We start from the raw sequence: 16,781 nt of genomic DNA on the forward strand, positions 1-16,781 counted from the left end.
ATTATAATAAAGCAATTTATATGCATGAAACAAGTGTAGCAATATGGCAATTGCCATACTGCTACACTTGTGAAAGTAAAATCTGTTGGGCTCTTTTTGGCATCAAGACAATTATTCTTATTGCCACATTGCCAGACAGGACACTGTAAAAAAAAACAAAAAACAAAAAAAACAAAAAAAACAAAAAAAAAATAAAAAAACACACAGCACACCAAGGGAAAATAGTCTTTAGTATGGACAAAATGCTTTACCCAAAGTCTTGTAATAAAATTCACCAACTCACTTGAAGAGCTCCTGCCGGGAAATGGCCCTGTTTGTTAATGGGTCAATGGCATACACCATTAGGTCTGACTTAGAATAGTCCTCTAGCTCAAACCCATCACCATGCCGACGTGGCCCAATCGACTCAACGATCACCTTGGCACCGGGAATCTGGTCCTGAACATGTCGTTCCAGAATTCTTAAAGCAAAAAAGCAAAAAAAAAACTCAAGTCAACTTTATGAACAGAGGTAACACATTTCTGCCAATGGAACAAATGTATATATTCATACTTTTTAAAAACATCCAGCAAAAAATCTGGTTTAATGTTAAAACAATATATTCTTTTACAGCAATATGGCAGCGTAATCCTAAGTAGTTCACATTAGAAATGGTTGTGTGAAGAAAAAGCTATTTTCCTCTAAACATTGGCAAAATGAGGCTTTGATAATCTTTCTCAGGGAGAGAGAAGTCCAAAACTTAAAATGCAACCAAGCGATAAAATGCGTCACCCCTGTATGTCTCTGTTTTGTTGGGAATTTGGAACATCTAAGTTAAATGCTGCTTTAACACCTAATCAGTTAATACCCCCGATACAAGCCATTAATACCCATGTTTTCTAAGCTAATAAAAAGCATTAATTGTTTGAAAAAGGCTACAGTAAGTGTTTCAAAAACAAATGATAACACCATTTGATTTTCGGAGGTGTTAAATATACGACAAGAGGCACGGAAAGAATTCACATTACCAGCATTAACCTCTTGGACACTAGGCCTGTTTTCGAGAAATATGCTTGAAAATAACATGACCAAAATGAATTGAATATATCTCAAGACCTACAGAGTTTATTTTAATTGTTTTGGTATCAAAATAAAGGCAAGACCCCAGAGAATATGTTACAGGTCTAAAAACCATCTTGGGGCGAGTGCTAAGGACCCAAATTTGGGTCCTCATGTTATGAAAAGGTTAATTAATTTCTCTTAGAAATAATATCCACTCATTATCTGTATCCCCTGTTACATTTAGAAACATGAATGTAAGGAGAATGCCAATGGGATGAAAAAACATCCACAATGATTTGCTTCTTTGGTGAGAGTTCCAGTGTCAAGCAGAATAGAGGTCAAAAACTGGTGCAGCATGCTTAAGACAGATAAGAAATCATAGACTGGCACAGAGACAACAAAAAAGAAAAAAAGCAGCCATGTGCACACAAATGCAAAGTAACAAATTTGTTCTGCTATACGTGGTGAGGAGCATGTGTTGATTTCCATTCCTTTTGAACCCATTTTATGCCTTAACCCTAAAACAAACCTAAAATTAACCATTACCAATGCATACCTCATCCATAACCCAATTGACACCTTAGCCATAAACCTAACCATTAGCAAAAATACCTCGTGGGAACCAGTAACGTGTCCTCACTTTACAACAACTGGTCTTCATTGTAATGGTGTAATTGGAAAAGCGGTCTTCACAATGATTCCTATACAAGTACGACAGCTTAATATAAAAAATATAAGTATATGTTGTTTTAAATTGAAGTTTAAAAACAAACGGAATTTAAGAATTTTATTGGCTTTTAAACTATTGTCATCAGCTCTAACAGAAATAACAGAAGAAAGGAAAGAAGGGAAAAAAATCTTTAAAGTCCAGCAATTTGGACATTTGTCCTTGGTGAATAACCTATAGTTAAGGGCGCACTGTATCACCATTTGAAGACAATCTGGCATTGATGGTCTTCCGTAGAACCTCACAGTACCAGTCCTCACAGTACCAGTCTGAGATTCAAACTGATCTTACTGCCTCTCCAGGACCCTGCACTAGCTAAATGCTGGAAACATTTCCCTAGGAGAACACATTTTTAAAGTTAAAAATTATAAGTTTTTTTAACTGAATTGCTAAAAAAAAATTAAATATCAAAAGAAATTACATTATTCAAGATGCCCCTATATGTCTGTTCTATTCCTTACTGCATCATTAGAGCCCTTCTTTAGGTAAATACTTGAGCTGGCAGTTGAAGGTCATCTTTATGGGCTTTTCAAGTGTCTTTTTGTCTCTAGAGAAGCCAATTAGTCTTTATCTTCCTGATCCTTGATGTCAGTTTGGTGCATAACCTATTTCTAACAAAGTCGCTTCCATCTTATGTGAGTGAAATACTGGTTCTTCTTGAGTCAATGGTTAGTCACTGCGTAAGACACAATGTCAAGAGAATACAGGTCTATATCTAGGTTAAGCTCATATGAGAAGTTTTCAACAATTGGACACAAATGATTAAAGGAATTAATGTTGCAAAAAAGAAGTAAAAAAATAAAAAATGAAAGGTCACAAATAAGTGACTTTTTCATAAAAATTGCACAATTCATTAAAGTAGTGGTAAGTATGAAGTTAGATTTATAATTTAATTCAGTTGAGCTCAATTCAGTTCAATTCAACAATTATTTATTAAACCCAATGGGAAATAAAATGTTGTAGTAACTTATGGGAGGAACTGATCTTTCTCAGTGCCACATCTTGCACCCGATCTGAAGAAGCCTTTGACAGAAGGAACTGTTATTGCAGTCTTCTAAAGAGGATGCTCACATTTGTCAATAATGTTTTTCACTTTATGAAGATTTTTTCTTTGTGAAATCATCACCTTAGGCTTGAGAGAAGTTCCAAGAACACAGCCTGCCTTTTTTAGCTGCTTGTTGAGGTGTTTTTTATTTATTAGCTCTCATGCTGTTACCCTAGTACAGGGGTCGGCAAACCACGGCGCCGGAGCCACATGCGGCTCTTTAGCACCCGCCATGCGGATCCCTGGACCTTTTTTAAAAAATGATAAAATAAATAAAAATAAAATAAATAAAATTTCTTTCAACGAAAATTTGCATCATAGTCATAGAGATCAGTGGATATAGCCTGCAACAGGTTTTAGCATGACGCGGTGGCAGGCAAACAAAGCTGCCGGCGTGTCTCGGAACATGGATCCTAAAGGGTGTTAGGTTTATTCTTTTATACATCATGTGCATTGTTACTTTGTAAGTCAGATTAGACAGAGTAGAAGGCCTTCCTTCACACTGTGGATGTCACGGTGTGTACAGAGGTCATCTAATCGGGACAGCCATTGTGTCTTTAAGAGTACACAGGATATGGGCACATCTTGGAACCGGTCTGATAGGAGAGCTCTGTAACCCTGAAGCATAGATAATAACTTGCTCCCAGGAAAAGAACCGGTGAGAAGGCCCCCAGGGCGCTACAGCCTTCCTTCCAACGGGACAAATCCTTCTCATTTTAACAAGGGAAAATAGGAAAATAGATGATCAGAACAGAGGATTCAAAGGAGAATGGACCGAATCATTTGCATTAATTTTCAATGCAGAAGGATTGCCTGCAATGAGACAATGAGAGGTTGTCAAAAAATAAAAAGAGTAATTTGGAAAGGCATTTCCAGGGAAGGCATGCTAAAGTTGCAGCTGACCACCAAGTTGGGAGTGAGAGAAAAAGCGTGATTGCAGAACTTCTGTATAAATCAGAGGAGCTTCAAGATAGATTTAAGAAGTGGATTGCATCTCCAAACTCCACTACTGCTGCTAGTTTTGTTGCAAGCATGGAAAACCATTCACAGATCCAACAGGTAGCGCTCTTATGCAGGTATGTGATCTTTCTTTAATTTCTTTTCACCCAAGCCCTCAAAATAAAAATATCACCAAGGAACGCTGGTGATGGAGGATGTTGGATCCCGGGGTTAGAGAGCGCTGCTCTAATGGATGCCAGTTCCTGCTTGGTTCCCTAATGACTCAGTCAACTCCTCCCAACAGAAACACGTCCACCATAGAAAGATTCATTTATCTCGTTTCTATAATTTAATCAATGCAACAAAACCTAAACTGTGTGGTGAAGGGCTGTGAAGCGGCTCACGTTAAATTCCACATGGTGAGAGCGTTCACTGCTCCTCCCTCACCCCATGATACTATTTGCCCCAGAATAAACATTTAATCATGAATGCTTATTATATATTTAAGCCCATGTAGCTGTTTTTTATAGTGAGCTAATACATTTATAGCCTGTGTTGCCATATGAGGCTTATATAAGACTTTCATATTTTTGCAGGTCCAGACAGATTTGTTTTTTGTTGTTTTTGGTCCAATATGGATCTTTGAGCTGTTTAGGTTACTGATCCCTGCCCTAGTGGATAATGGCAGAAGAGATCAAATTCTTCACAAATGACTCAGAGAAGATTTGCAGCATCTTGCTGCAAACACAGAGAGACATTTATAAGTAGTCTGCTCTGTCCATTCTTTTAGATGGCATTACAGCGCTTTTTCGAAATGAGTGTGGGTTTGTTGAAGCAGGTGCTCAATGGCATCCTCAAATCTAACTCCATGGCATTAAGCAGTCTTGATAGCTGCTTATTTTCTTGCTCAGGTGGACGAACTGGGGTATATCTAGTGCCTTATTGATGTGGGATATTAGGGCAACAGGTCAATAGTCATTGAGGACTGTTGGCTGTAGAATGTAATTTGGAAGGCAATGTGGAAGGCAAGACGTCTTTCATATTACTGAAACCATCTCCTGGGTCTGGCCAAGGTTTAAGAGCTGTTGTAAAATCCTCCTCCTCTTAGTCGTCATCTCCCGTTTCATTCAAGAGTGGGTCACCAGTCTCAGGAAAGCCTCCCAGATTCCCTCCTCCCAGATACCTCCCCCAGCTCATCTTTGAGAATCCCAAGGTTCACCCATGCCACCTGAGAGACATAGTTAACTGGCATCTCCTGGGTCATTCTCTAGACCCCCTTCCTGTGGAACGTTAATTACTTTTTCCCCCAATAAAATACTTAATAGGCTGGAGAGGTGGGTAATATCTAGTTGCATTAATTCAGTTAGATTTACTTAAGAAACATTTTAAAAGACATATCATTTTAGGGAGTATTTTTTTGTTGGATTTTACTGTATGTTTTACTTTGAAATATTACTACTCTTACTTGGGTGAAATTTCTGGCTACTCTACCCATTGTTGAGTAACTTCCCTCACTGAAAAGAAAAAGCATGTTTGCAATAAGTTTCCACCAGAGAGAATACACACCTTTGTTTAAAATAATTTCCAATATTCTGATCCGACTGAATCATGTAAAAGGTGAAAATACAGTAAAAAATGTTAACTTACCATGGTCACATATTGTAACTAATTTTCCCAAAATTAAAAAGATATTAGCAGTTAGCAATCCCTTCAGCTGCACATAGTCCAACATAAAGGTAAAAAAAAAAAAAAAAAAAAAAATACTAGAATGAAGTTAGGAGAGCTACTCCAACGAGCCACCACCATGAGCCTTTTTAATATAGCATTTTTAAGGTAATTCTGTGCCGTCTAATTTATTTATACATCAGCAAACCGCTTACAAAATAAGAAAATAAATTATACAAAGCTTGGTATTACCAAAACCTGCTTGCATATTTAGTAAAAATTGATATTGCAAGTGACATGTCTTACCTAATGAGCTCCTCTTTGTTCTCTTCCACTAAAGTGGGAGGTACCGTGGAGACAACAACCTGCATGTCTAATGCATTGACTACAGAAACCTAAGAGAATGAGTGGAGCACAGAAAAGAGAAAGAAAACAGGAAAAAATGGGACTGTCAGTTAAAAAGACCACAGGAAATCAAGATAAATGGTGATTAGGCGTGTTATTCATGTGTCCCACTGTGAGTTTGGTCGACTCATTTAAATGATTCTTTTGATGCAGCAAGTCAGACCCTCTAATTGCCTGCTTGTATTGGTGCCATGCGGCAAACCGAGCAGGTCTATAATTCTGATGCCACAGTTAAGTGCATAGGCAATGGCCTCTGTGCTCTGAAGCCAAAAGTCCCATGTGGCTCTTGAAAAATTAGATTTTCCCTTAAAAATTAACGAGTGCCATGGTTATACACTCACTGCTCTCTCATATTGAGGCAATGTCCCAGACCCTCCTTCTGCCTCATTAGAGACTTGTTAGCTAGACATATTTCATGGAAAGTAAAAAAGCCTCCCCACAGTCATGGCAAAAAAATAAAAATAAAAAAATTAAACTAACAAAAACCTAACCTGATTTGGGAAAACAGCAGAAATAGATCTATTGGTGTATTAACATATCACTATGAAAAAGGCATAAATAATGCAAGGCATATTGACATAATATTTTTAGTTCTTTTTTACTGGAAGAAAATTAATTAATAACAGAAGAAATTTAATTGAATAATTAGCAAGTGGCAAAGGCCCAATGTTAAGTGTTTTGTACCTACTGTGAAGTAAAGCAAAGCCATCTCTTAACAAGCTATGACCATAAAACACACAAAACATTTTTAACCAGGGCAAAACATTGTTAACCTCACTAATGATTGGCCTAGTTGTTCTGGAGAATGTTTTGAGCACTTATTGTGAATAGTATTTTTTTTTCTGGAACTTGTACTTAAAAGCTTAAGGAAGCCCATTCTGCATCAACTTATGATGCAAATGCCATTTAAATTCATATGTTGCAAGCAAAACAGTATCATATGGTTAGTTTGTGAGATAAACATAACAACTGCAAAGTTTTATGTTCAATTTTCCTAATGAGTCATTAAACAAAAATATATATTCAGATGTGAAGAAGGAAATAACAAGTAATTCATGCATTCAATGAAAATCTAATGAAAATACTTTAAGAAATGATGTGTTATAGTGGATTGAATATTAAACTTTGTGGTTAAACTAAATCAAATTTTGCTTAAAATAATAAAGTAACACATTGCAAAAAGTAGAAAAACCACCTTCAGTTAGATGTAAACTGTAAATGTTCCTTTGTTTTGGTCTATATGCTGAAGAGTATAAAGGATTTTAAAAGGGGCACTTTCACTCTAACTGGAAAGGATGTGTTGAACCACTACGGTTCTGTTTTCTGTGTAGTAATTCACTCAATTAGCCCTAATTTAGAATACTTACCACCACTTCAGCACTGCTGCTAAAACCTTCCCCATAGTCATCAGTGGCAATAACTTCAAACTTGAAGTAAGACCTGCGCATATTTCGAAACATGATGGCTGACTTAATGATACCAGTGTAGGCCTCTATGACAAAGCTGTCTTGACCCTCTGCTGTTGGAGGTATAATCAGGCGGTATGCCATGGCACTGAAGTTCCCAGTATCCTTATCAGTGGCCTGGAATGGAAGAGCAGCATATAGTAAATTAGAAAACATATAACTTGGCAAAATAATTAGAAAAAGAGTCAACTGAATATGTTGCATTAAGTGCTCTAATTCATCACAGTACAAAACCACCATATGACATGGCATACTACAGCTATTCCCCGCTATCATACAAGTAGTCTACTGTATCCATGTGACATGATGCAACAGTGTCTCACTGCTATATCTATTAGTCACAAATTGAAATAATTTTCCTGTGGCTTCTGTGCATCCCATTATTAACATACGAGCAAAATAGTAGTTTTCTCAGACACTCTGTTACTGCTACAATAATAGGCCTAATATGATAATACCACTTTCTGCTTTAATCACTGTTTTTTTTTAATTCTGGATAACATTCTTATGTATATCAGACTTAATTTACATCTACAGTTATACAATTAAATAACCCAAGCTATGTTTTTAAGGTTTGTGTACATCAGCCAAGATCATGCTTTTTAGTTTGAATTGGTTGAGATGATAGGGGTCTGCTTTGACCTTGGTTCCTCATGGATTAGCAATTATCTTCAACTAATCTGATTTTTGTGAAAAAAAAAAAACAAAAAAACAAAACAACTAAACAGTAGATTAGGAAAGACGTACAGTATGAGATATTGCCTCGTTTTAACTAACTTTTAAAACATCAGTTATAAAAGACTCGAAGATCTCGAAAAATCCCTTTCTGACACCATAGCATACATAATTAATTTGATCTCAATCTAATCCTGGCTATCATAGATGGTTTGAAGATTTAATAAAATGTTTAATGAATGGTATTTTTTATTAACCATGCATATATGCTACTGCTGCAACGTTCACCAACATGGTAATTTATGAGAGTGATCTTAAAAAAAAAAACAGTAGCTACGTTAACCATATAAAAGTAATTATTTTTTAATCTAATGCTATGCTATGCCAGCCTATTGACATTCATAGACTGTGCACAGGACTTTGAATCTTCATTACAACAATGATTTGTGAACAAGTACAGAAAAAGGGGATGATACAATGGGAACAGAAGCATTTTCACAAGGCAAGAAAAGTTTATTTAGCACAGCTCAATAGCAAGACAATTCAAATAGCTGTACATAACAGTAAAACATAGAGAACGGTACATTGCAAGATACAAAAAAAAGAGTAACAATATGATTGATAATAAAATGAAAGAAAGTTGGACTGCAAAGTTGAACTAATTATATGTCGAATGAACACTAAAATCTAATCCACAATCTGTTTTACACATCCTGAAACAAGTGTACTATACAATATGGATCCCATAATAAGTGACACACATACTTCATCAATATGACAAAATACCTTTCAGGATTCATTTACATTCACTCAAATAAGAAACAGCATGACATCTGTTTTAGGGTTGACCACAATAACAAAACATAAAACCCTTTTCATTTCTAAGAAGAAATATAAAGATTATTGTCTACCTGTCAAAGCACTTTATATTGCTGAAGACATATCAACCGAATTTCACCATCAAGGACTCACAAAATTTGATAAGCCACTGGGCTCAGATGCATCGATTCCTAGAGTATGTGTGTGTGGTGACACTGATAAATAGTAGCAATCCCTTTTTTTCTCCCTTGCAATTGTAACAGCAGGGGACAGGTAGCAATGAGTGGAGTCCTGAAGAAAGGAGTGCATAAATCAACACAGTTAGATATTTTCACTGGTAGAGATTTTACCAAATAAATGTATAGACATTACTTATAGCTGTTATATCCTTTACAATTCTATGGATACAAACTGTGATGATAAAAGCAGGGCACCAAAGTAGGTGCTCAAGGTTTAACGTGCCTTTAATTCTTTTTTTATGACACCATAGAATAAACTTTTTTTTAATGAAAGAACACAGGGATCTTCTCTCACATAAGAAAAAGTATGTTAAAGGGTGTAAAAAGCAGAGGAGCATGCAGTCACAATGAAAGCTAATTTACAGAACCCGGAGTGCAGTTAGTTTCTGATTAGAAGTAATGTATTTTCCAAACCATAGAGCGCACCCCACTATAAGCTGCGCCCACAACATTTTTGGAAAAAACTCAACATGTCATGTATAGATATATAAGCTGCACTGAACTATAAGCCGCTGATATCTACTGAACTGTCTCCCACCAAACCTGTAGGGGGAGCTCTACATATCGCCCCTGCAGCAGGGACGGAGAAGAATGCTAGCTCCCGTTAACTTGTTGGCTCGCAGCAGAAAGAGCTTCTTCTGAAAAATGATACTTTGTCAGCTCTTTATTTCAGCTCTGCAGGAGTTGAGCCCAGTCTCTTAATTAGCTTGGCAGCTTTGATGCGGCAAACAATTTCAAAATGTGTCAATTCGGGATATATGTTTTTAGTCTTGCCTGCTGCTAATATGCTCCTGTGCTAAATGAAAATTAGCCCCTTATTCTTTTATTTTCAACTTTGATTTTTTCCTCTGGTGGTTAGGAAAAAAAAAATCAACATTGGCTATTATTGGTTGCATGGTTCAAAGCATGGGAAAAAGGTAGCAGCTTATAGTCGGGAAAATACGTTAAAGCTACAGTGTGTAATAATTACAGGGATATACAGTCAGAAATGTAATATATTATACATAACTATGTTATTTATCATCATCTACGAGCTCAGCCTCTTAACCTTAATATTTGCGTTGCCTTAGAATTTGTTATTTATAATTACATAGGAGCGGGTCTCGTAGCCATGGAGGCAGACATCTTTGCACTACGGCAGCGCAGAGCCAACAAACTAGCGATTGCGAGATCGCCCATTACACTCGAAAATAACTATGGCAAGTTGTTTAAGTCTACATGAAATCTATACCCTACACAGACTAATGAAATACTATCTGTAAAATTATCTATGTAAACAAACCTCATCACTTGAGAAGGTAGGTGATGCGGACGTCGTGGAAGACATTTTGTCCCGTAACGCTCGCCGTACTGTTGGGGGGGGAGAAGCGGTATGGGGGAGATGTTCATGTTGCTGCAGTCTGCAGTCTGGACGTTAGATGTCGCTGAAAATTACACACTGTAGCTTTAAGTGATTTTTTTGACAAAGGATTGGGATTTAAAAATAAAATTTGGTTTTGCTTTTCTTTTTGTTAATCTGTCAGAGGATGTATCTTTAAAAGATCTTATTGAAGAGAGGGTCAATATAACACTGTCACAGCCTGTCAGAGAGTGGATAATGGCTTATATTAAGAACAATATAAAATGCTCAGTGATGGGCATCTTTCATTTTCCAAGTTCTCATTGATGGATGGAGGTTTGGGCTAAAAATTACATGGTACATTACCTTGCTTGTTTAACTCTTAACACAGATTAGGCGTTCTGTCCCCTTTGCAAAAAAAAAAAAAAAAAAAAAAACAGGCCCAAAGCATGGTGTTTCCACCCCTCCATGCGTCACAGTAGGTATGATGTTCTTGGGGTGCAATTCAGTTTTCTTCTTCCTCCAAACATGATGAGTTTGTGCCAAAAAGGTCTATTGTTGTTTAATCTGACCACATGTTATTCTTCTGGTTCTCTTCTGGATCATCCATATGTTCTCTGGGAAACCTCAAATGGCCCTGGATATGTAGTGGCTCAAGCAATGGGACAAGCCTAGCACTTCAGGATTTGATACCTCTTGGTGTAGTATGTCAATGATGACAGCCATGGTTACTTTGGTCCCAGCTCTTTGCAGGTTATTTATCACAGCCCTCTGTGCAGTTCTGGGATTTTTCTCACTTTTGTCATGATCAATTTACCTCATGGGATAACTGTAGATTATGCAATGGACTTGTATGTCCTTCATTTTCTAACGGTTGCTCCCACAGTTGATGTCTTTGCACCAAGCTGCTTGTTAATTCTAGCTTCACTTTTCCCAGCCTTGTGCAGTTCTGCATTGTTTTTCCTGGCATTCCTTGGCAAATCTTTGGTCTTGATCATGGTTGAGTTTGGAGTCTGACAGTTTATGGATGTTAACAGGAGTCTACAAATACCAATACCAGGTGCCATAAATCCAGGCAATTTCAAGAAGTTACAGGTCTCTGGGGGCCAGACATCTTGATTGTAGGTGATCAAACACTGATTATTCACCACAATACTTTCAAAATTACACAATGTGATTTCCTGCATTTTTTTTCTCAATGTGTCTTTAATAACTGAAGTGTAACTATGATGAAAATTACAGACCAGTCTCTCAATTCTAAGTAGGAGAACTTGAACAATCAGCGGCTGAATTTGAATTTCATTTTGCCCCACTGTAGTAGAACAGCTCAGACTGTGCAACATACTGTAGATGTAATAAGGTGAATTGTCACACCAAGGTTTCCAGGGGAGGGAATCAGGCACTGCTGAATCAACCAATCCCCCAACATATGCTTCCAACAAGATTATCTTGACCTATTGAGGCAGATATATTCTATGTTCTTACCACTATTTTAAGGACAGAGCTGAAAATCTTTGTGTCCTCAGTTACACCACCAATGTAGAGCTTCCTGGAGAAAACAGGAGGGTGGTCATTCTCATCCAGTATGTCAATGAACACCTTGGCTGTGTTGCCTGCAAAAGGAGAAAATCAGAATCTTTTTAAAGAAGTAATTATCTGGACAGCTTTTAACTTTAGCTAAAAAGGTCTAATTTCCATTTTTCTAAGTTTAATGCAAAAGAACTTTGGTAGGCACTGTGCAAAACACCAATCTGAGTGAATGACTGAATTTCAAGTGCCTCACTGTATAAGCAACCAATTTGCTGCACCCTCATACATTTATAAATGAGAAAAATTGGCAAGAAAAGTTTCATGTTTAATAGACAGAAGCTTATTCAGTCATGTGGGCCATAGATGATCAGATGCTGCATAATCTGGTCTTGAAAATGTCTTGTCAGAGAAAGTTCTTCTGTTTCCAAGACAACTCTGAAATGTATTATTTCAATGAAAATAACCCCAAGAAACTTATTTTTTGAAGAAAATCACATCACCATAAGGTAAAAAATATATCTTTGTAATTTGAGGCTTCTCTGAAGAAAAGCCTAAACACTTCTAGAACAGTTTCCAACTGTGGTAAGAGATTGACATTGCTTCTGCAAAAAGATAAAAAAAAAAACTCTTTAATTTGTTTGTTGGCTGCAAAGGATTTTTCATGCAGGTTCAGTGGTTAAATTCTGGTTGCATCTGACCAAAACTACTTCCTCAACATGACTTGTTTGTCTCCTAAATTCCTGATGAAAAACTTTAAAGTACATTTTTTTATATACTTCGGTGATTTGGAATTGTGCAATATGCTGTAGTTTTATTCCAAGATAAATTTTCGAATCTATATATAAATTCTGCAATAATCTGTAGATATAAAATAAAGAGGTTAGTGCTGATAATGAAGACATGAAATTATTCCGAGTTAAAGAAGTATCAGAGATGTAAAAAACGTTTTGTGCAAAATGCTTAATTCTGATCCAAATAAATTTGATCCAATCTGGCTATTAAGTAAATATCTATGTTTTTAACATCACAGATTATAAGTCTCCTTTTCACACAAAGTGATCTAACACAGGGAAGCAATTTTGCATCAATGAAAATAATAAACAAAAGGTTTGTAAAAAAGTACAGGCAGTTTCTAGGTAGATGACGGGATAATAATAATTTAAGCTCCTTGACTCCACTCTTTACTAGAGGCTTTGCAGGAAACTAGCTTAATAAAAATGTAATATTACAAAAAAATAATAATTTTAATGAATACTCTAACAACGCTGATGAAACCAGGTAGTCATACATCCCACACAATGTAATATAAACTGGCCTTTTTTTTCATGGCTTGAGGTATTCAACATGTGTTTTAAAGAGAAACCAAACACTCAATGAGTAAAAGGCTTTTTTTAACCTAATTTGTCATAGCTTCAGTTAAGTTATTCTTAGTATATATATGTGCAAACCCCCTCCAGGTCTGCAGGTTGCATAAGTACAATATCAAAGACTTTTTTCTTTGTACATAAAAGTAAAGTCATCATGCAGGGAAACTATAAATGCAGCAAGAAAAAAAACAAAGCAAAGACAATAAAATGACAAAAACAAACACATAAATTACATCATTAAATTACATCATTTGTTGTGAATATCGCCGGCTGGGGTCAATGGGATGAGACAATAGTTACTTTATATCACTCCTCTCCTATAGTGTCCTCCTCTACTTTTATCTTACACCCTTATAAACGCAATAAACCAGGACCATTTAAAACAAAAGGGTTGAATGGAGACAAGTTAGGGAGCAGTAAGGGGTGTGTTATTGCCTAGAAAACATGGTCATTACATTCTGGCCCTATGAGGAATTAATGTGTATTTGCAGTGTCACAAAATTGTGTAGCACTCCTATGAGGTGAGAAACTGTAACAAATCTATAGGTGAAACAATGGTGTAAAAGCTGAATAAACCAAATCACTGAAATAAAAGCTACTCTTAATAATGAAGCCTCCATAAAAGGTTACAGTGACAAAGGGAAAAGACATCTACCTGGCTTGAAAGCTCTCCCTTATGTGTGTGATAAGAGCCCTCTACTTTCCATCACTTATGGTCGGTGTGCCTGACTAGTGTTTACTTATAATTACTGTCATTAGAATGTAAGGGACACACACAGAGAGAAGGGAAGAGGCAAGAAGAGTAGGCCATTGATTATTTGTTGAAACCCGTTTGTATGCAACATTTCATCATCGGGAACTTGTATGTCAGTAAACTGGCTATTAACAAGCCTAGTGAAAATCCAGATGGAGTATAGACATCTGATAAAATTTTATCTAAATTATCTCTGAACTGCAAACAAAACGAAAAGTTATTTACTTTTCTAAAATGTGATATTTTGTCTTAAAAGTGTAGTGGAGGACGTTCTTTTTCTGGGTGGATCATCAAAATAAGTGCTCCTCCTAATTGTAAATCATTCTTGTGATATGTTTAGGTAAGGCCGTCCTACGTGCTCATCCCCATTTTCACTTACCGCTGGTGAGTCTGACATTGTGGAAAAATTGCAAATCTTCTTTTGGAGAGTAAGCTTGTATGAGCGATGCAAACAGCAACTTCTAAACAGAGCGTGCATGAGGAGAAATGGGCTTGTGCATGCTCTCTCAATAGGCATTCGCTCTCAGGAGCAGGTATATGGTTGTGCATGTACTTTTTTTTTTTTTTAAAGTCATGAAAATTCTCCACTATACCTTTAAGATGGCAGATACAGTACAATTACAAAAATTAAAAATATCTCTGAAAATGAATTAGTTTCAGTGATTCAAATTAAAATAAAACAATAAAACGTAAATTAGTTAAACTTGCTAAAAGTATGGTTCTTATGTAAAAACACACAATATTAAACATATTTAAAAGTTAGTATTTCTTACTTTTAGAAGGCACACGCAGGTTGGACATGACAACCCCCAAAGAATCTGCCTGCACCCTGAGGACGTAGCTGGTTATGTTCTCATAGTCCAGTGGTTTGGCAATGGAGATGACACCAGTGCTGCTGTCTACTTTAAAGTGTCCTGAAAACAAGAAGTAGAAAAAAATATTCACAGAAATCTTCCTCTTAGAACTTAAAACATTTTCTGCTTTGTTTAATATTTAGTTTATTTGCTACCCTCTAACTGCAAAAAATTGTTTCCATTAATTTTTGCTGATACGTTTATAAAGCCAGGTGTAGTACAACAAAGAATACATTTTAGGTAGAGTTCTTTCTTTCTTCAAGAATATTTTATAACCAATATGCATTTACATCATAGTAACGATATTAGAACAGCTAAAATAAGAGATTATTTTATTGTTAATAAATATTCAATATTCAGATATATCAATTATCTTTTCCCTGCAAGTCACTGTCTGCATTATACTTTAAAAGACAGCCTTAGGCAGGAAGCTATGAAAAAGAAAATTTGTGTTATGTATCCTGATAAAGCATTTATTAGTCTTCTCTTCCTGCATTCTCTTCCTGGTATGTGATCTGTAGGCCATACCCAGTTCATTTCCTCCAACAATGGAGTAGAAGATGGTTTGATTCATAGCAGCAGCTAGAATAGTCCCCACCGCAGTGCCAACTGGAGACAGCTCTTTGACTGCAGGAAACCTGCAAAGACATCAAAGCACTCATAAGACAATCTATACTGTACAAAAGTGGCCAAAACAGTTTCAAGAATGCAGAAGAAAATAACACAGAACTATTAGTAGTTATGTCCTATGAATGTTTGACACTATGTGTGGGTGCTTTTTATACACACACAAAAAAAAAAAAATCACACCAATTGCACCAACTTTGAAGAATGTACTTAGTAAATTACCTGATTTCATTTATTTATTCTTTTTAACACTATCCAAGTTTTTGCCTTTTTGCCAGAATTTATCCTATAAATATATCGTATATATTCTATATAAAAACGTTTTTCTCTTCAAAAATATAGAACATGAGCTTTATTGTAATACAGCAAGCTAACATGTTTACATCATAACTATCATGTATGATGTCAGTAATGCTGCTTTAAAAAAAAAAACTTCTAATTCCTATGGTCATGAGCTTTGGGACATGACCGAAAGAATAAGATACAAGCAGCTGAAATGAGTTTTCTCCGTGTTGTTTCTGGGCTCTCCCTTAAAGATAGGGTGAGGAACTCGTTTATCCGGGGAGGACCCAGAGTAGAGCCGCTGCTCCTCCACATCGAGAGGAGCCAGTTGAGGTGGCTCGGGCATGTGATTAGGATGCATCCTGGACTTTGCTGCAAAAGTCCGATTTTCAGAGAGCTTGTGTCAAAGCTGAGAAGTACTGGAACTTAATACTGCCTTCCCATTTTGAGTTCTTATTCTGAATGGAAACACTGAACTGCTTTCTGATGACCTTAAGGGTCCAAATGTTTCATACTTGACCAGCAACTGTGAAATATGTTTTTGTCAAAGACCATTCGGTACTACCTTTGTTAGAGAGTGCATGCTTTCTTATCCAACAAAAACTCTTACAGTAACTTATCCGTGTTGATCCTGCTATTCATGACTGGTTTTAGTACAAGGTGTTGATGATCATTGCTAGGATGATCAACCTAGATCCTGACAAGGGTGGACACAGATATAGCCTACAGACAATAGACAGAACTGTCAATATAAATGTAAAATTTTGAAAGAAAGAAAGATGACATCTTAAGATGTTTAACATTTACCTACTGTTCTAATTCTTTCCAATTGTTTTTACAGTTTTTGATATATGATTAATCTTTATCCAAATAAAAATGACACTTTATTTCAACTATGCATAATTGTTTAAATAGTTTTTATTGGAGCAGTATGTGGTTAAAGTAGATAAAAAAAAAGTATTAATCTTCCACAGAGCGGTGCCACATCTTAGTGTACCAAACATTAG

The 16,781-nt window shown here is 36.3% G+C and overlaps 1 protein-coding gene across 1 annotated transcript in view; it reads right to left on the bottom strand.

Moving 5' to 3' along the window:
- Positions 1-16,781, bottom strand: part of LOC107090130 (protocadherin-15-like) — a 78,265-nt gene that overhangs the window by 21,268 nt on the left and 40,216 nt on the right. Inside the window, exons 8-13 of the mRNA XM_015383374.1 lie at positions 15,394-15,503; positions 14,785-14,925; positions 11,846-11,973; positions 7,190-7,405; positions 5,724-5,812; positions 284-460 (exon numbers count right to left, since the gene is read on the bottom strand). Of these exons, the coding sequence (XP_015238860.1) occupies positions 284-460; positions 5,724-5,812; positions 7,190-7,405; positions 11,846-11,973; positions 14,785-14,925; positions 15,394-15,503 (861 nt within the window). The remainder of the gene's footprint in view (positions 1-283; positions 461-5,723; positions 5,813-7,189; positions 7,406-11,845; positions 11,974-14,784; positions 14,926-15,393; positions 15,504-16,781) is intronic.

Source organism: Cyprinodon variegatus, unplaced genomic scaffold (genome assembly GCF_000732505.1).
Source record: "Cyprinodon variegatus isolate N-32 unplaced genomic scaffold, C_variegatus-1.0 Scaffold1, whole genome shotgun sequence".
Classification (NCBI taxonomy): Eukaryota; Metazoa; Chordata; class Actinopteri; order Cyprinodontiformes; family Cyprinodontidae; genus Cyprinodon; species Cyprinodon variegatus.